At 34.6% G+C, this 19,320-nt stretch overlaps 4 protein-coding genes across 9 annotated transcripts; 3 read left to right on the top strand and 1 right to left on the bottom strand.

Annotated features, from left to right (window-relative positions):
* The first annotated feature begins 270 nt into the window (after positions 1–270).
* On the top strand, positions 271–3,932 carry LOC105434963 (F-box protein CPR1-like). Of its 3 annotated transcripts, XM_031881611.1 has the most exons (6): positions 271–344; positions 457–513; positions 593–686; positions 902–1,042; positions 1,143–2,485; positions 2,552–3,932. In XM_031881611.1, exon 6 carries the CDS (start codon positions 2,732–2,734, stop codon positions 3,767–3,769), a length of 1,038 nt encoding a protein of 345 aa, XP_031737471.1. In that variant the 5' UTR covers positions 271–344; positions 457–513; positions 593–686; positions 902–1,042; positions 1,143–2,485; positions 2,552–2,731; the 3' UTR covers positions 3,770–3,932. The 3 variants fall into 3 exon arrangements, with proteins under 3 accessions (XP_031737471.1, XP_031737470.1, XP_031737472.1); XM_031881610.1 differs by having other exon boundaries at positions 1,143–3,932; XM_031881612.1 differs by lacking the exon at positions 2,552–3,932 and having other exon boundaries at positions 1,143–1,549.
* Positions 3,933–5,344: 1,412 nt separating this feature from the next.
* On the top strand, positions 5,345–6,227 carry LOC116402901 (ribonuclease MC-like). Its single transcript, XM_031883333.1, has 2 exons — positions 5,345–5,617; positions 5,709–6,227. The coding sequence occupies exons 1-2, from the start codon at positions 5,381–5,383 to the stop codon at positions 6,120–6,122; spliced, it is 651 nt and encodes a 216-aa protein (XP_031739193.1). The 5' UTR covers positions 5,345–5,380; the 3' UTR covers positions 6,123–6,227.
* A 217-nt stretch (positions 6,228–6,444) lies between these two features.
* On the top strand, positions 6,445–9,092 carry LOC116402411 (F-box protein CPR1-like). Of its 2 annotated transcripts, none has more exons than XM_031881626.1 (2): positions 6,445–6,739; positions 7,744–9,092. In XM_031881626.1, exon 2 carries the CDS (start codon positions 7,987–7,989, stop codon positions 8,869–8,871), a length of 885 nt encoding a protein of 294 aa, XP_031737486.1. In that variant the 5' UTR covers positions 6,445–6,739; positions 7,744–7,986; the 3' UTR covers positions 8,872–9,092. The 2 variants fall into 2 exon arrangements, with proteins under 2 accessions (XP_031737486.1, XP_031737485.1); XM_031881625.1 differs by having other exon boundaries at positions 6,445–6,921.
* A 1,222-nt stretch (positions 9,093–10,314) lies between these two features.
* LOC101220815 (intracellular protein transport protein USO1) lies at positions 10,315–18,607 on the bottom strand. Of its 3 annotated transcripts, none has more exons than XM_031882579.1 (11): positions 18,001–18,607; positions 17,197–17,394; positions 16,863–16,985; positions 16,601–16,638; positions 16,345–16,513; positions 15,844–16,018; positions 13,084–15,758; positions 12,904–12,993; positions 12,655–12,791; positions 11,255–12,359; positions 10,315–11,140 (listed from the first exon to the last, which is right to left on the bottom strand). In XM_031882579.1, exons 1-10 carry the CDS (start codon positions 18,079–18,081, stop codon positions 12,119–12,121), a joined length of 3,927 nt encoding a protein of 1,308 aa, XP_031738439.1. In that variant the 5' UTR covers positions 18,082–18,607; the 3' UTR covers positions 10,315–11,140; positions 11,255–12,118. The 3 variants fall into 3 exon arrangements, with proteins under 3 accessions (XP_031738439.1, XP_031738438.1, XP_031738437.1); XM_031882578.1 differs by having other exon boundaries at positions 12,655–12,800; positions 13,084–15,755; positions 18,001–18,606; XM_031882577.1 differs by having other exon boundaries at positions 12,655–12,800; positions 18,001–18,605.
* Positions 18,608–19,320: the final 713 nt, after the last annotated feature.

The raw sequence follows: 19,320 nt of genomic DNA, 5'->3' as shown, positions 1-19,320 counted from the left end.
CTTCTATCTCATTGTTTTGTTCTCTTCTATCAATTCTCAATGACTCAATCTATTTTAATTATTTACTTTTTGAGTTTGGTGGTGTTCGTTAATGACGGCGTTCCATTTGAGTTATTCCAATTCATGGAACAGTGGGGGTCGAATGTATGTAATACTGGCGCTCGTGCCTCTCCATGTCATACTCCGCCTCAAGCTAAGTTCACTATTCATGGCTTGTGGCCATGCTTATCTTTTTTGTCGGTCAACAATAGTATATACCAAGGTTTCCATCTTCTTTAATATCGGTTTGATCCTATAGTTGATATAACACGTGGACGTGATCTTATTCCAGCCATGGTTTATGGGTTAGTGACACATTTCATTATTATTTTGTCTGACGGCAAGAATAGTAGTGGCCATATCCAGTTTTATTAATGGTAATATGTATTTTTGTGTTCTTATCTGTCACTCTGACAGGAGGGATGTTGGTGGACAAGAGTTTGGAGGCATGTATTGTGCCATATTAATTGTCAAGTAAGAATCTTAGCTTATCGATGCGACCCATTACCTGTTACAAAGTCTAATAACATACATCTTTCTTTATATTGCACAGCTCATTTGTTGTATCCGCTGCAATCCTTCAAGTTTTTGGGCAAGATATTGCAGAGCTGCCATTGGTTGCGACAAGTAATGGTAACCATGGCAAGGTCTGAGCAGTCAATTTCATTTCTTTTTTGTTTTTTGCTTTTGCCTGTGACAATTACCTTATACTGCGTTCTTTGATTTTTCCCTACACCATGGCTTATTACGAGTTTGTAAAGCAATTTGGAATGCTTTTGAATTCTTCTTCGACTTTCTAATCAAGAGTTTGCAATCTGTTGGCCATTCTGATTTGACTCTTTTCTACATGTAACGATGATAGGGCTACTTCCAAACATTGTTTTCGTGCATTGAGAGGCTGCTAGCTTTCTTGAAAGTCAAATGCCTTGTTCTACCAGCTGCTGAAGAAGCGGAGTCCATTTGGACTGAAAAATTTGGTTTTGAGAGAATAAAACCAGACCAGGTACATACTTCAAGGATCATAAGAATAGCACATATTCATTATCTGAAACGGTTTGAATTCCAGCCACGGCTAAATGAAATTCTGTGTCGACTCTCTGCAGCTCAGCAGCTATAGAAGAAGTTGTTGCCAGATGGTGACATTCAAAGGGACATCCATGCTTCAGAAAACGGTTCCGTCGTGTCGGGTTGTAGGTGCTCCCTTGTGACCAACCATGGAAGGGTGTGAGGTTCCCTCTAATCTCCCCCTTCCTCTCTCCATTCCTCTCTTCCACCATATCATTCTGTAGCTTTGTCTGTGTATAGCTTACAAAGTTTTTCCTGTTTTTAGGATATTCAGTAAGGTGAGAGCAGTGGTAGGGTAGCTAAATATCCATTTTAGTTAATATTACATATTCAAATGTAGCTTTCTCGAACCTTCTCATTTGCCCTTGCCCTTATATAGACGGTCTTGGTAGGTGATGGTTTTAGGCAAAAACCACTAGCCATTCTAAACACCCTTTTTCCCATTCATGCTTTGGTAACCCAATGCGTGCTTGTGAATATTCAACTGCCTAAATATCCCATGTGTTTATATATATAGTTCATTGTGAGATAGATTTTAGGGGATAATTTTATTATTTACAAATAGAACGACGGTTGCAAATTTTATTTGTTTATTTAATTTTCTATTTTAGTTTAGCAAATGTGGGGATGAAGGGGTTAATCGAAAGAACTTCAGAAACGGTAATATAGGGTGTCTTTATCTTTTAAAATGCTTACATTATCTTGCAAATTCTAACTTGACAGGCAATTGATTAGGTTGGTGAAATGTAAAAAATGTCGGAATGATGGAGAGGTTACTTTGAAATTTGGAATGGGAAAGTGAGATCTAAAAATGACAAATTTTACCAAGTTCTTAGGTAAACAATACAATTCTAATTCTAAAAAGATGATTAATACATGTATTTTTGAGTTCAAGTTATTAAGTGCTAACTATTGTTTTGCAAGTATCTGGGTGCATCTTATAATGGTGGCTCAACATCATCTAGTAGCCGAATATGGCATCCCAACTAAGAAACCAAATATGAAAATGAAAAACCAAAAAAGCCCTTTAGATAAATACATGGAAGCCCAACTAAGAAACCAAATATGAAAATGAAAAACCAAAAAACCCTTTAAACAATATATGGAAGCCCAACTAAGAAACCAAATATGAAAATAAAAAACCCTAAAAACGATCTGTCATTTTTGTGATTTTTTTGAAATGAAACGTTTTAATTGGTCATTTCCCTTTGTCACCCGATATGGCAACCCAACTCAGAAACCAAATATGGAAAAAGGAAAAACCCTAAAGACATCTATCATCTTCTCCATTTCCTCCCTCAGGTTCTTGTTTGAAACAACGGTAGATTGATCTCCAATCTCCACCGCACTCCATTCTTTGCAAGCCTCACCATTCTTCACGGTAAAACTTCACATTTACACTCTATTCTTTTCTATTGATTTTAATTTTTGCTCTTTTCTCTTACAGTTAGTATTTTCATCGTAAACATAACAATAATGGTGGTTTCTGATGTTGTGATTCAAATTCTATCCAAGCTTCCACCACAATCTCTTCTTCGATTCAAGTCTGTTTGCAAATCCTGGTATCATCTTATCAACCATCCTAAATTTGTAACAAAACATCTCTTAGATTCTTTTCCCCATAAACATGTCCTCATCAAACGTGCCCTCACCAACCACTCTGGCAAACAAGAACTTGTGTTCTCCATCCTCAAATTCTCTCTCAATGGACCTGTGTTCTATTATGGACATCAATTTGACATTCCAAGAGATCGATCCACTTTTAGAACTTTGTGGCCATTCTCACGGCTTAGTTTGTCTTTCCGATTGTGACGATGCGTTCCTTGTTAATCCTATGACCAGACAGTTTCATAAACTTCCACCATCGATTCTTATCTTTCGTGGTTGCCATCATGACGATCCTGATTATTACGCTGCTGCAGCAGTTACTATCGGATTCGGGTATGATACAAAATCTAGCGATTTCAAAGTTGTTAGAATTGTGAGTTGTCGAGGACAATCAGAATCCAGGATAAGAGTGGAAATTTATGATTTGAGCAAAGATAAATGGAGAGAAATTGAAGCTCCTCGTTTCTGTGGCAGTGCATCAAGCACATGTACATTTGATATGTATCACGAAGGAATATTTTATTGGTGGGGATACGGTGAACCAAGGATTTCCGAAAAGGACCATATTATAACATTTGACATGAGCGAAGAGATTTTTGGTAAAGTTTCATTACCGGAGAGCTACGATGACAAAAAGCATAAAATAGTATTAAGGGTTTTGAATAAATCCATAGTTCTTTTTGTTTATCCATATAAAAGTAACGAGACAAATATTGGAATCTATGAGACAATTATTGGAACTGATGAGACAAATATTGACATTTGGGAGATGGAGAAGGATGAATTTGGCGTTGTTTCGTGGTCGAAGCTATTGACGATTGACCCTCCTTTTGGAGTTGAGCTTCCATTGTTGTTTGTAAGCTGTGAAGAAATGTTAATGGAGTCCAGTGAAGGACATGTGATTATGTATAATAATAAAACTCAGCAGTTCAAAAAGCTTCCAATAGAAGGGGATGTAACTTATGGAAAAACTCACAGATTTGAAGCTCACGATCTTTTCATTAAGAGTTTGGTATCAGTGGAAGGAGGAAAAGATATAATCAATTATGATTTTTAGTATTTTCGAGTTTTACTATTGTAAGTCATATTGTTTGATGTATGTTGTTTGATTGATATGAGTTTTAGTATTTTCCAAACTATTTTAATTAATGTTTAGATGGAGCAAATGACGTTTGTTGCTTAGCTTTCACACAATAAACTTGTATTGTTTTTGGGTGGAATGTTTGTTTTTAAGAAATTCAAAACTTATTTATAAAAACATCTTTTCTTTTTTCAATTTTTGTTGAAATATTAACAAATTAAGTTACAAAAAATTAACAAATGAATAATGATTGATCCTAAACCCAATAATTTGAATAGAATTAGCATAATGAATTTAAATCCATATTAATAGTTAGTTTTTGTAAAATATAGAAAATATAATATAATTACTATTTTTATGGTTAGCTAATAATAATATTAGTTTGCTTATTTGGTTGTTGGTGGCATTTTTAAGAAATCCTTAATTTATATCATAACATATGAACCAATTTGATTATTATTATATATTAATAATAGTCTATATTTTTAAATAGTGTATTACTCATATTATTGATAATATTGAGATGTATTTCATGTTACAAATCAGATCATTCTCTTGTGAAATCTCAATTCTTATAGGTCATGTAGTTACAAATCATTGTTAGCTATACAATATTATAGTTTTGTTTTCAAGAAAAAGAAATCACTTATTATTAATGTTGAAATGTATCCCACCTATTGTTTTTCTTTTCGAGGAAAAAAAATCAAACACGAAGATATAATGAAAAATGTTATATGTTAGGTATATACAAATAATTGTCAGCTATACAATCATTATATGGCTATTACAAATATCATATTTTTTATTCTCGTAGTATTGGTTGTTACAACACTTATTAATATTATTACAAAATTATTTTTCATTAAGAAAAATATGTTACTATATATATTATTTTGTTTTCGTTTGCCTCTCATTTTTTAACAATAATGATTAATGTCACTTTTGCATTGATTTTTTCATATGCACCTTCAATTCTCATTTACCCACTTTGTTTATTCATTATAATATTTCTTTTTTATAAAAGCTCCTTTTCTATTCTTCTATTTTATTTTTCTTTTCTACTTGTTTTAGTATTATCATTAAAAACTCTCTCTAATCTCTTCCCATTCCAATTTTAATCCTCACCCACAAACATCACATATCATTACTATCTATTGAATCCTAAGGTTATACGTCGTTATATGATTACTATTTATTGAATCTTACTGTTATACATCATAGAATGAATTTATTAAAAAACGAATAATTGATTTGGTCATAATATAAAATATCATATTGTTTTCTATTTAGGTTTTATTGATGTGAAATAACGTGTTGTTTTAGTTTTATACTTTCAAAAATGTATATTTTTTTCCTTAATCACACTATTTTAAAATCCATTATACATACAAATAGATGTAATATCAATTCTTCAAGTTTAATATTTGTTTTACCCTCCACATTATTAGAATCACTTTTAATTTCTAAAAGCACTTCTACAATTTTTGGTATAAGTGACACATCATAAGTCTATATATACCCTTGTTTTTCATTCATTCCGTTCACCTTCTTCTATCTCATTGTTTTGTTCTCTTCTATCAATTCTCAATGACTCAATCTATTTTAATTATTTACTTTTTGAGTTTGGTGGTGTTCGTTAATGGCGGCGTTCCATTTGAGTTCTTCCAATTCGTGGAACAGTGGGGGCCGAATGTATGTAATACTGGCGCTCGTGTCTCTCCATGTCATACTCCGCCTCAAGCCAAGTTCACTATTCATGGCTTGTGGCCAAGTAATCACAGTAATGCTCATCTTCTTTGTCAATCAATAACGAAATATACCAAGGTTTCCATCTTCTTTAATATTTGTATGTGTTCTTTTTAATCTATCTTTAACATTTTAACTAATATAACGTTGTAACATGCTTTAATTTTAGGTTTTATTACTTGAAAGACAACTGAATATATCTTGGCCAGATTTAAAAGGTGGGATGAACAATGAATTTTGGACTCATGAATGGAATTTTCATGGAAAATGTTCAGATCCTCCTTTTAGCTTATTTCAATATTTTCAAATGTCTTTGAATCTTCTACAAAAATTTGATGTGTTGGCCATCTTAAAGGCTGCCGGGCTCAACCCTCAAACCTCCCAAAACATTGGAATCCAAAACATCATGACCCCTATTCAAAGGACAACCAAAAAGTATCCTGGCATCCGCTGCTACAAAAATGTTAAAACGGGCAAGTCGCAGTTGAATGAAATTGTACTGTGTTTGGAAAAAGATGGTGCTACCCTCATCGACTGCCCTACATTTGTTAGTAGCACTTGTGCAAAATCAATTGTATGGTAGAAAGTTGGTTTAGGATGTACTTAAAAACAAACTATTATATACTAAAAAATAATAAATAACATTTTCGTATTATTATGATGGGATGTTGGTTTTTGGTAACTTGAGAGAAACAAATATTAATAAGACCTTATCTGTTTCTGGTGTTTACTTAATGAATATTGATATTGATATTAACACTCTCTTTCGAGTGTTTACTTTGTAAATTTTGGCGGAAATATGTTCTCCACAAAGAAGTTTGTTGAGGATAATATTGTCATTTTCGCTTCGGTTTGGATTTATTCATAAACCATAATTATCACTCACCCGGAAGGTTCGGTTCGGGTTGGGGTTCAGCATTAGATTAGAAAAGAAAAGAAAAGAAAAGAAAAGAACGCTTCTCTCCTTCCTTCTCCCTCTCCCTTTCCTCTCTGTCTCTAATCTCTATTGCTTTGTACCAACGTCGTTTTCTCTGTTGTTTTGGGTTCTTCTCCCTCCTTCTTTATACAACACATAAACCCACTCATCGTTCTCCACCACCGCTGCAACGAATGCCCGCGTCTCGCCCATCGTCCTTCTAGTTTCCCTCCTCATCCATCAGTCTCTCTCACCCCTTCGTAGTCATCACACTGGAGACAGAGGTATACTCTCTTTGATTTCTCCATATATACTTTCCGATTTTTCCCTTTCAAAACTGCAACATTTTAAGTCTTAATTGGCACCTCTATGATCTCGCATGTACCACTCTTTAAAACCACAACCCTAATATGCACCCCACCACATTTTGAATCTGTTCCAAATAAATTATCAATCTTCGTGTGAGGTATGATGTCTCCTAGTAGATGAGTATTGTGTTTCTTGTTGAAATTTTGTGAAATGTGTTTTTTTTTTTTCTCTGTTCTCATACTCATGAATCAATGACTTTTGACCCATGAATCAATGACTTCTGTAGATACATGGAGTTTGCAATAACTTATAGACTAATATAATTGGGTTAGATGTGAGTTAATATAGTTGGGTTAGATGTGAGTTAATATAGTTGGGTTAGATGTGAGTTAATATAATTGGGTTAGATGTTTAGACTATTAGTAATAAAGTATACTAAATTCGATTATTAGGATAAAAAGTCGTAGACCTAATTTGATCCATTTCAGCTCACTACCCCCTCTTAAATTTTAATGAATAAAGAAAAGCCCTTCAGCCGAATATGGCAGCCCAACTAAGAAACCAAATATGGAAGAAAAAAACCCCTAAACACATGTCATCTTCTCCGTTTCGCCAAGCTTCGAAATTAATAAGCTACATACATTATGGGTAACACATTCCTAGATACATGTAATTGTTCAAATACATCTTTTAGAAAGTGTTTCTTGAGTACTATATAAAGAGTTTATTTCTCTGGTTCGTAGATAAGAGAAAAAACCAATGGAAGCAAATTGAAGTTTTATAAAAAAAAGTGAATTTGAAGAGAACAATATTGTTTCTTGTATGTTCTTGAGCTGTGGACTTTACACTTTTAATCTCTCTTAATAGTTACAGTGCACAGTGGATTTTACACTTTTCATCTCTCTCTTCTTTAGACAAACCAACATTATGATTTTAATAACTCTCTTTTTATTATTTATTTTACTCTTTTCTCTTACAGTTAATATTTCCATCATAAACACATCAATAATGGTGGTTTCCACCACAATCTCTTCTTCGATTCAAGTCTGCTCGCAAATTCTAGTATGATCTTATCAACCGTCCTAAATTTGTAACAAAGCATCTCTTAGATTCTTTTCCCCATAAACATGTCCTCGTCAATCGTGTCCTCACTAACCACTCTGGCAAACAAGAACTTGTGTTCTCCATCCTCAAATTCTCTCTCAATGGATCTGTGTCTATTATGGACATCAATTTGACATTCCAAGAGATCGATCCACTTTTAGAACTTTGTGGCCATTCTCACGGCTTAGTTTGTCTTACTGATTGTGACGATGTGTTCCTCGTTAATCCTATGACTAGACAGTTTCATAAACTTCCGCCATCGATTCTTATCTTTCGTGGTTGCCATCATGACGATCCTGATTATTACTCTGCAATACCATTTACTATCGGATTTGGGTATGATGCAAAATCTAGTGATTTCAAAGTTGTTAGAATTGTGAGTTGTCGAGGACAAGCAGAATTCAGGATGAGAGTGGAAATTTATGATTTGAGCAAAGATAAATGGAGAGAAATTGGAGCTCCTGATATTTGTGGCAGTGCATCAAGCACATGTACATTTGATATGTATCACGAAGGAATATTTTATTGGTGGGGATACGGTGAACCAATGATTTTCGAAGCAGACCATATTATAACATTTGATATGAGTGAAGTGATTTTTGATGAAGTTTCATTATCGGAGAGCTACGATGACAAAAAGCATAAAATAAGTTTAAGGGTTTTGAATAAATCCATTGTTCTTTTTATTTATCCATTTGAAAGTAATGAGACAAATATTGACATTTGGGAGATGGAGAATGATGAATATGGTGTTGTTTCGTGGTCGAAGCTATTGACGATTGACCCTCATTTTGGAGTTGAGCACCCATTGTTGTTTGTAAGCTGTGAAGAACTATTAATGGAATCTAATGAAGGACATGTAATTATGTATAACAATAAAACTCAGCAGTTCAAAAAGCTCCAAATAGAAGGGGATGTAACTTATGTAAAACCTCACAGAATCGAAGCTCGTGATCTTTTCATTAAGAGTTTGGTATCAGTGGAAGGAGGAAATCAATTATGATTTTTAGTATTTTCAGGTTTCACTATTGTAAGTCATTGTTTGATGTATGTTGTTTGAGTGATATGAGTTTTAGTATTTTTCAAACTATTTTAAGCAAAGTTTAGACGGAGAAATGACAATGGTTGCTTAACTTTCACAAAGTCGACTTGTATTACTTTTGGAACAAAATTGATATTTTTAACATAGAAGTTGAAGAAATGTGTATTGGCATTTTAGTATTACTAGTAAATTATCTTTTTCTCTTTCCATTGCAATTTCAATTAGTAGGAAGAGAACATATAATTACTATTTATTGAACCTTATTTTTATACAACATAGGGTGAACAAAATTGAAATTAGCGATGTTGAGGTTCCTATTATATTATAACGTTGTTTTAGTTTTGCACTTTCCAAAATGCTTATTTTTTTTCCTTAATCGCACTCTTCTAGAATGTATTATACTAGTTGATGAAAAATAACTACGTAAATGGATACAATGGATTTTTTCAAACTAGTTTAAGTAAAGTTTAGAAGGAACAAATGACTTTGATTACTTAGCTTTCACACACAAAAAAACTTATATTATTTTTAAAAGAAGATGGTTACTATTCCTATATAGATTTAAGAAATATGTGTATTGGCATTTACCTTTTCGATGTCATCATTGAAATTATGGTGAGAATACAAAACCTATTTATAAAAACCATTTTTTTTTTAATTATGTTGAATATGAACAAATTAAGTAAATAAAACTAACAAACAAATTTGGAAACATTGAAATTGAAATAAGCTAAAGAGGAAATTCAATATTTCCAAATTTTTTTGAATCTTAAAAAAAAATTGATCTGTTGGCAATCTTAAACACTGACGGACTCAACCCTCAAACCTCCAAAGAGGATATCATAGCCCCTATCAAAAAACAACAAAGAATCCTGGCATCTGCTGCAACAAAAATGTTAAAACAGCAACTAGCAAGTAACAACAATTTGATGAAATTGTGCTGTAAAAAAAATGGTGCTACTGTCATCGACCCCCCTACATTTGTTAGTAGCACTTTGCAAATAAATTATTTGTATGGTAGGAAGTTGTTGAGAGATATTTTGACATGTAATTGAAAATAAACTATTATATACTAGAAAATAATAAATAACATTTTCATATTATTATCATGCCATGTTGGTTTTTGGCACTTCAGAGAAACAAATTTAATCACCTTCTCTCTTTCTAGTGTTTACTTTGATATAATGAATGAATATTGATATGATTCTTAGAATAATTCTGGTATGGATAAGAGATTTGAACAAGTTCATTTCAAATTTTTAGAAAAACTCTTTCTATTTTTTTAAAATAATGATAATAAATTTCTATTCCACAAAAGAGATGATGGGTTCGTTGGAAGTCAATCAAAGAAAAGAGCATATAATCTCTAATTTCCAACAACACAAAGAGAAAGAGTACACAGCATTGATAATATTCAAGTGGCCATAACTATATATTATATTTTATATATATTCAATAAGCTACCACCAAGCGTTGCATTATTAGGATACAAAATCAAGAATAAAAAAGTATACCAAAGAGTAAATAAAAAAAGCATATAATATAATTCAAGTTATTGAGTCCAAAAGTACTGAACTTTCTCGATGCCCATATCAGGAGAAGCGAAGAACAGTGTGAGATTTTTCTTTTTCTGGGAATTTGGAGAAATGCCAAAGGATGGGAGTTGCCCTTACCAGAGGAACTGACAAACATCTCTTCTGCCCCCACTGAAGAAGACACACAAAACTTTCAACAAACCTTCATCATCATACCATACTAAACTTCACTCCATCTCCCCACCAAAAGTGAAAGCTCCATCACCGCCGGCCACTGCTGGAGTGGCCGGTGAGAGTGGAGGAAGAAAGTGGTGATGGGGTTGGGTGTTGTTGTAAAGAGGGTTTGCTAAAGAAGTTGCATTGGTTGTTATAGGAGATATGCAGAGCAGAGAAGAAAGGCAAATTAAGAGACTGACGTGACCCCAAGCTTGGTGTGTGGTCACTTTTCTTGTTAAAAGGAAAACTTATTTGTAAAGCATGACATGGAAAAAAGAAAAAAAAAAAAAAAGAGTGAAAAATGGAGGCAACATTAAGAAATTCAGCATCTTCCAAGGGATATACTCTTACCACCTTATTTTGTTCCAAGTGTGACAACACTATCTCCCTTCTTTTGTTCCTTTTCTGTATTGTATTTGCCTCTCATGTCTCAACAACCCTACCTTAGGCTTTTGCTTCACAGAGCTACCCCTACAAACCTGCCAAATGTCACTCTTTTCAGCAAAGTGATCAAGTATGCACCACTTATGTAGTAACTATTTTTTTAACCATAGGAAATTTAAATAGTTGATAAAAGTATTGAATCAACTGACCATGTAAGTGGCTTGTGTCTCTTCAAAGTAGATAGAGGGGGAATGAACCTGAATCAACTGAATATTTCAGCCTTATAATCTGTAAGAAGCGCTCTGTATCTTCCATGGGTTTATGAGAGTCGCGACTACCATAATTGTATCGTAATCGGCTTGTCTTGAAAGCTCAGTTTCAGTTTCTATGGCGTAATGTCTGGGCACTTGGAGAAGGCTTCGGTCACACCATTAGTTAGTTGTTATAAGGAAGATAAGAGGCAAAATATTCAAGTGATGAGGTTAGCAAGACAAATGGATACCTGAGGAAGCAACAGAAGAATATTATTTTATACCAAAAATGAAGTGAGCTAATCTGCTTTACAAATTTATTATAGATCTCTACAAATTCCAACATCAATCACGCCATCACCACTACGTAGACTATTATATGAAGGAAAAATATACGAAGAGTAACGACTCCAAGAGTTGTGTACTCATATACGGCTCTTTGGAAAAGATAGGGTCACGGAAGATATCAATTTCAGCATTCTGCTAGTGGAAAATAGAATTAGAATTGCCATGTTTCACATCATTGCCTTTATTTTTTACACAAAATTTAACTTGTTTGAAACAATGGAAACTGCAGAGCCAACTAATTTCTTCAACTTCAGGTTATTCTTCAATTCTTCATCACTCTCCATCTCCTCCCTTCTCAAACAACCATGTACTCTTCCATGTTAGTGATCTCTTGGTGTTAGCCTAAAACCAGTGTTCCAGGAGGATTCAATCTCGAGTCATTTGAGAACTGAAAAATGACTTATGGAGAAGTGTCCCTGAGACTGGTGTGTATTAACCAAAAAAAGATAATACATGCACTTTTTGTATCGACTTTCATGAGAACCACCTTCTTCCGCTGTTCTTGGCTGCTTTGAGCTTCATAACAAGTTCCTCTCGCTGATGCTCGACTTCTGCATACTTAAGGCTGATGTGGAAGTACCGCTCACGAATGTCTTTTAACTCCGCCTCTAGATCCGAGTTAAGGCTTTCGTATCCTTCCTTTGTCTTTACAACATCGCCTTCAATTGTTGATATGGGAGAATTTTCTTTGTTGTTTTGAGTGTCTGAAACAAGCCTGAATTTGATGGGAAGAGAGAGGAGGAAAATTTAGATTGAGAAATTGAAATCGTAAAGCAATGAAGATTAAGGTCTTTCAATAATGAATAAAGTGTAAGGAGGCAACTTGGTTCTACTTTCCATTCCAGGTTTCTCTTTTAGAAAACAATAAACGCAACATTCTGAAACTGGGAATGTGGTGGTGCACAAGTCTATAGAAGAACAGTTGTAGAACCACTGGCTTAAGTGTATTACAGTTCATGTTTATAATAGAACAAATATAAAACCGAGCTCCTCTTAGGTCTTACGCTTACCTGCTCAGCTGATCTTCATATTTCTTGTTTGCTTCCAAAGCCTCAGCAAGTTCTTTTTCGAGCATCTGAATTCTTGAAATTGATTTAGCTTCAGGAACGTGAGGCCCTTCATCATCAATATCACATCCACTATCATCCTGTCGATACTATAATATAAGAAGTTACAAAGCCATCCTTGTAAACTCTACCTGGGAAGATTAAAAAGGCTGTATTTGTAAGCGTATAAAGAGAGGGATTTTAATGCCATACCTTAATTTGAGATTGAGATTGATTGCTGTTAGGGTCCTTAGGCTTCTTCTTCCCACTGTGATTTTGACCAACTGTCTTTACCGCACCATTCTGTCATATTTAAACAATTAGCTTTCAGAATTCCTATAAACAGTTCGAAAGTCAAAATATACGTCTAAATGAGCAGTAAAATATACTAACTTTAAGAAGCTTCATGTCTTTACTGGTCATGTTTTTGTCGTTGGTTTTGGAAAGACTATGAATCCTTACACTGCTAGACTCCCGTTGGATCTGTTTTTCTTCTTTTAAATGTTCCAGTTCAGCTTCAAGGGATTGAGATCTTTTTAGGCACCCATCTTTCTCCTCCTCAAGTATTTTCAGTTTCTGTTGGTACTTACTGTTCATTCTCTTAATCTCGCAGAGCTCATTTCTTAAATCATCAATCCCTGGAAATGATGTCTCTTCCACTACTGACCCACTCCCTATTCTCAGAAGCTTTTCTTCCAGGTCAATTCGGCTCTGTTTACTGTCTTCTAATTCAGCAACAGTTTTCTGTTCAAGCTTATTGCTCGATGCAAAAACCTCATCCTGAAAATGGGCTGTTTTTTGCAACTGAACTTTAAAGTTAGTTAAGTTTTCCTCATTCTGCCGTCTTTCTTTTTCAGAAACATATAGCTTTTGTTCAAGGTCATTGACAGAGTTCTTAAGTTCAACTTCAAGTGATTTGTAATTTTCCAACTGCTTCAGTAACTTTTCATTGTCAGCTATCAGTGTCTCTTGGTTTTGTTTTGACACGGAAAGTTCACTAATCAGAGCCGTTAAATTTTCATCAGATTCCATTCGCATGATGTTGAAATCCTTCTTGGCTGCTGAAAGTTGCTTGGTCAGATGCACAACGGCTCCATGAAGTTCTTGAGCTTCAGTTGCCTTCTCCCAATATGTTTCATTAGACAAGCTTTCGAACATAGCAAGTTTCTCTTTGTATTTTATGTTCTCTTCAACGATTGAATCTAATTCCGAAGATAGGAATCTTTCTTTTGAGGCGAAATCCTCCAACCCAAGAGAGAGATAATCTTCGAAATCCTCAATTCTTCTGAAATACTGTGCAGACCTTTCAAGCGGTTCCTTCACTTTCGATTCCAAGCGAAAATAACCCTCATGCAACTCGAAATTCTTGTTCTTCAGCTCTCCATTTGATTTTTTAAGCAAATTTCGTTCTTCAACGAGATGCTCAGCTGCAGCCTCCAACTTCGTTTTTTCTCTCTGCAGGTACTCACATTGATCTTGAGCCTTTGCACACTGGTTTTGCAAGTCATTCAACATTTGTTTCAAATCAACATTTTCTGTCTCTATCTCGAGTCTCAGTTTATCAAACTCATCTTGGAGACTCACAGCATGAGACTTAGAGTCTTCTAACTCAAGGCGAATTGACTGCTTCTCGCCCATCATGTATTTTAGTTGAGATTCCAAAACAGATATGCTTTCTGACAACCGTATGCGTTCCTGTTCAATCTGAGATACGTGGAGATCAAGTTCTTGTTTTTTAAATTGAAGCTCTGAATATTTACTTTCAAGAAGCTTGTTTGCAGAAACATGCAAATCCACACTGTTGCTAAGCGCCTTTACTTCATTTCGCAGACCATTTAAGCCTTTAGAACTGCCATCACTTTCTCCAAGCATGACTTCCATCATCTTTTCATCGATCTGATTTTTTTCTTCCTGGAGATCAGAATACTTAGCTTGCAATTTGTTATGCAAACCTTCGAGGATCTTAATCTCGTCATCTTTGGATAAAATGCTAGACTCAAGTTTTTCAATCTCCAGCTTTTTCAAAGTTAATTCTTTACTGAGCTCTTCGACTATGATTTCCAGCTCAAATTTCATACTCTCTGGTTTTTTATTGAAATCGTTATTCTCAATCACATTAGGACTTTTCTCAATTTTTTCTTCTGAAATTTGTTCAGAATGTCTGTGTTTCATAGATTCAAATCCAAAATTAACAAAAGATTTAGATAGAAGCTCATCACCTGTGGAGTTAAGAGCCAAACTTCCCCCCTTAGAGTCGCCATTTGCTTGCTTAAGCTTGTACAAGAGATCTATGTTTTCATCTGTCAATTCATTACAATCCTTCTCTAACTCCAGAACTTTTTCTTTCAACATTTCAATTTCTTTCACTAGATTTATGTTTACATGATGTAAGGACCCCACATTTTCCTCAGAATTTTGCAGACTATCGTATTGCCTTTCAGTATCCTGAGGGAATCTTTGATTTGAGGCCTCAGATTTCTGTAAATCAAGTTTTGCTTCCTCCAAGTTTCTCTCCAGAACCCCAACCTTCAATTGAAGATTCTTCTCTGATTCCTTCACATGCTCTAACTGAAGCACCAATTTCTTGTTTTCTTTATTAATATTTTCGATATCATCATCTTTTTGGTGCCGTGCCAAAAGTTCCTCTATCTCAAGTTTCTGCTTTTCTGTAGTTGCTTCTAGCTCCTGAAGAACGGACACAAGCTCAATATTTGATTCTTGACTTCTCTTTAGCTGCAGAGCTAAATCAGCATTGGTTTCTTTTTGGAAGTTCAGTTCATCCTTCAATTCATTTAGGATGTGTGGTTCCCCATCCTGATATGATAAATCCTCAATGCTTGTCCGTCTCTGTTTTGACTTCTCAGTCACCAATTTCAGTTGCTCAAGTTCTTTTCTCAAACCATCACATTCTGCAGTCGCTGCTGAAAGTGCAGCATGTAAACTTTCCTGGTTTTCAGATTGATCTGAAAACTCTTTCTTCAACTGATCAAGATCAGCCATCAGTTTGTGGGAATTTCTCTCCCACATCCTAGCTTCAGCACGAAGTTCCTCAATAGTCGTTGCTTCTGCTGCTTCCAAAAAGTTTTACATGAAAGGTTATACATTCTTAAAGATGACATTGCCAAATTTTGACATAAAATTAAGAATGATTACCTGAACCAGTAATTACAGAATTAGGAGATAAACAAGGAGCACTATTCTGTGAGCTCACCGAATCTTGTCTTTGAATATCACTATAATTGTTTTTTGCAGCGTCATTCTCTACGGATTCGTAAACCTCAGATGACGAATTGCTGAGCTGTGAATAGGAAGCAGAGAAACTTGCTTCCTACAAACAGATTAACATATGTCAATCATTATGTAATTAATAAAAATTAGCTAGGTGTATTTGTATTTTGTGGATCAATCAACGAATCTGCATGTTAACATGGTCTATATGAGGCATCCCCATACTGTTAATTCGGACCAAAAATCCCATGCCTCGTTAAAAAGCATATTAAGAAAGCAAACGGTAAGTGGGCACTATAATATCCTGATCAAAGCCTAATATAATATGCCAGAAACTCGATTAACCATGCAACAGGACTAATTTGTAGGGGCGCCAGTAAATGGAAAGTATAAAGAGATAAATTTTGATGACAGATATGATCTTGCCTTGCTGCTAGCTTCTCCAGAATGTAAACTAGAGTATAAATCTGCACCAGAGGAAGATCCAATACTTCTCGACAATTGGCTATCTGTTATATCAGAGCAGCTATCTGAGTCATGACCTTCCTTTTTGAAGTCTTGTTTTGGAGAATCTGTATGTTTAAATTCTCCACTCCTGAAATGTGTTCAATTATTTTAAAGGCCAAACAAACATATGATCAAATATTTACAAAAAAGAACAAAACCATCCCATCATACAGACCTTACTTTTGATATTGGAGCTAAGCACTGGATTTTCACCTGCAAAAATGACAAAGTAAACTTTTTTAAGGCAGCAATCCTATATAAAATCCATGATCAATAGCTCCAGTCTTCAGATATTAGTTCTAAAACTAGTACATTTGACTGCAAACTAAACTAAAGAATGAAATTTATAAAATTTGATTCCAAGTATTGGTTTTAGAAGTTAATAAACATACATCTAAACCTCATCATGTACAAATGTTAAAAAGAATGGAGCTTACTTGTAAAATAGTTCCATGGTTGCACTTTTTCAGTGGAAGTGAGACTGCAGAAGAAGATTTGGAATCTATGTAATTTGTCATGTTGACCATAGTCTCTCCAAGAATATTAGATCTTGCTGACCCCTGTGATTGGAAATTAAGTGTAAATTAGACCCAGTGGCTATCATAATCAGTTCCTCACCTTAGCAATAAATCAATGTCAAAGATGTAAAAAGCCAAATTACAAAGTACAGCTGTGGTTAAACAAAGGATAGTCATGAAAAACAACATAGGCTTGGCAAGAGGAATAATTTCTTATAAACATGGTTTACTCATAAAGTTCAAACAACAGTACCATGGCCACAACAAGCTTGAAATTACAATCCTCAAACTCCTTAGAAACTTCATCTTGTGAAACCCAAATGGAATCTGATAAAGACTCAGTCCACTGGCAACTTCCATTACGAACTGGTGCTTTGCTTGACCTGACAATTGCCTTCCCAGTTTGCTCAGAAATTACAGATACAAATAGCTTGTCCCAACCTTTAGGCACCTGTTTTCATACAAGCAACAAAAAGAAAATCGCTATGGTGATATGAAGCAAAACAAATGAACACCTCCACATAAATCGGGAAAAGGATGGGTAGGACAGAACTTGAATATCGTATTAAACATCAATCAGCAGTGACTATGGGGTAACTCCCTGACCGAGTCCACTTATCAGTTATCGGTATCACCAAAACAATAACGCAATTTCAAAGTCTAAGTTCCACTCGAAAGCAAATATCGTTGACCAAATCAGTAACTTCCATTCTTCTTCATCCTAATTCCCAATCCATTGATTCGAAGAAAACATCTAAGATGAATATAATCCCAAATCCCCAAATTCACAGCCCAGAAAACATTTCACTGAATCCCATTTAATTCCCTCCCCCCCCCCAGTTTTCTTCAATCACATTTTACTTAATAAAACTAGATGGGATCTCCACCAATCGCGATATCATTTATCAAAATGAAAAACCCAAATCACACTGAATTAGGGGAAGTGAAATAAACTTAGACCCATCACTAAATATATTATCAGAACAAAAAAAGAAAACGAATATGAATGATTCACGCTCCAGAACAAAACAGAGGACACAAAATTAAAAATAAGCACCTGGGTGGCCTTGAAATTGGAGAATTTGAAATCAAATTTCTCCCCTGATTTCGCATGCCGGTTCCTGTGCAACCTGAACATTTTCCCTTGGCTCTCTCTGTCTCTCACACCCACTCACTTAATTACAATTGTGCAATCAAATCAGGTAGAGAAAAAATATCAATCCCTTCTCAATTTTGATCATCATCGTCTTCGTCATTACCAAGAAGAAAGAGAGAAAGAAAACGAAGTGTGATCAAAACAATGACTATAAAGACAAGAAACAAGAAGAGATAGAGAGAGAGAGACAAAGAGAGCGTTGGCTAAATGGTCATTGTTACGAAAGGTGTTGTATTATTTTCCGCCATTTCTAAGCGTTTTCATGTGCAAATTCCAAAAAGCAAGAGAGAGAATATTTTTTGGAATTTATAGTTGTTGAAGACGATACAATGTCGTCGATCCAAAATACAGCCGGAATCCCCCCCCTATTCCTAAAAACCGTTGCGACTACATAACTTTCTATACTCGCTGGTAAACACTTCACACGTGGCAGTTCTCAGTACACATCCAACTGAACTCCTCCTCGTCTCGCTCCTTCATTGCCCTTCATAGTCTCCCAAGAAACGTAACCATTGGCGTTTTTTCGATCTCACCCCATTGAAACCGACTTTTACAAATTATTAATAAATTTTATTTATTTATTCATGGGAATCTCCCTGAATTTCATTTCATACGTTTATCCCATAATTAATTAACTACCTTCATATTTTTGTCTTAATTTTCTTTTTTTCAAAATCAATTGTTTTTCTTTCAAGTATATTAAATAGGTTATTCAGTTTAATCTAAAAATTCATAATTAACTAGCATTATTCATTAATTTTTAAAATTATGAATATATTATGTCTATAATCCAATATTAAATGCAATAAAACATTAAATTTTCAATTTTACATCCTAAAAGAATTTTAAAAAATGGAAGTTGTTCTAAAAATACAATTAAAGCAAAAATATTTAGGAACAAAAATTTACAACTTAACTTCAATATTTTTAGTACAATAGAGAATGGAAGTTGAACCACCGAGTTCATGATCGACAAATACACATAATCCATAACTCTTGTACTATATGTCAAATTTTCTATCAAAGAAATCTTCGTATCCCACTAAAATATTTATCCACGTAGGAAAAAACAAACAAGTATTTGTAGGAGAGGTGGTGAAGCATAAGGGGGGAAGAAGAAGACAGAAACTTACAGAGTGTGGATGGTTTGGTTGGTCCACCCTCCACCCTCCACCCTCCACCCTCCACCCTCCACCATCGCATCCAACCCAACCAATCTCC

This window comes from Cucumis sativus, chromosome 3 (genome assembly GCF_000004075.3).
Source record: "Cucumis sativus cultivar 9930 chromosome 3, Cucumber_9930_V3, whole genome shotgun sequence".
NCBI lineage: Eukaryota > Viridiplantae > Streptophyta > Magnoliopsida > Cucurbitales > Cucurbitaceae > Cucumis > Cucumis sativus.
The sequence above is the reverse complement of the archived record's forward strand: the minus strand, read 5'-3'. Positions and strand labels throughout refer to the sequence as shown.

Bases quoted from the DNA above. Each gene is read 5' to 3' on its own strand.
- LOC105434963 (XM_031881611.1), top strand. From the start codon at position 2,732: ATGTCCTCATCAAACGTGCCCTCACCAACCACTCTGGCAAACAAGAAC.
- LOC116402901 (XM_031883333.1), top strand. From the start codon at position 5,381: ATGACTCAATCTATTTTAATTATTTACTTTTTGAGTTTGGTGGTGTTC. The intron at 5,618-5,708 runs GTTTCCATCTTC...CTTTAATTTTAG, and splicing joins CAATAACGAAATATACCAAG to GTTTTATTACTTGAAAGACA.
- LOC116402411 (XM_031881626.1), top strand. From the start codon at position 7,987: ATGGACATCAATTTGACATTCCAAGAGATCGATCCACTTTTAGAACTT.
- LOC101220815 (XM_031882577.1), bottom strand. From the start codon at position 18,081: ATGTTCAGGTTGCACAGGAACCGGCATGCGAAATCAGGGGAGAAATTT. The intron at 16,019-16,344 runs GCAAGATCATAT...ATCTGTTTGTAG, and splicing joins CTGGAGAAGCTAGCAGCAAG to GAAGCAAGTTTCTCTGCTTC. The intron at 12,994-13,083 runs GTTAGTATATTT...TAAATATGACAG, and splicing joins AAGACATGAAGCTTCTTAAA to AATGGTGCGGTAAAGACAGT.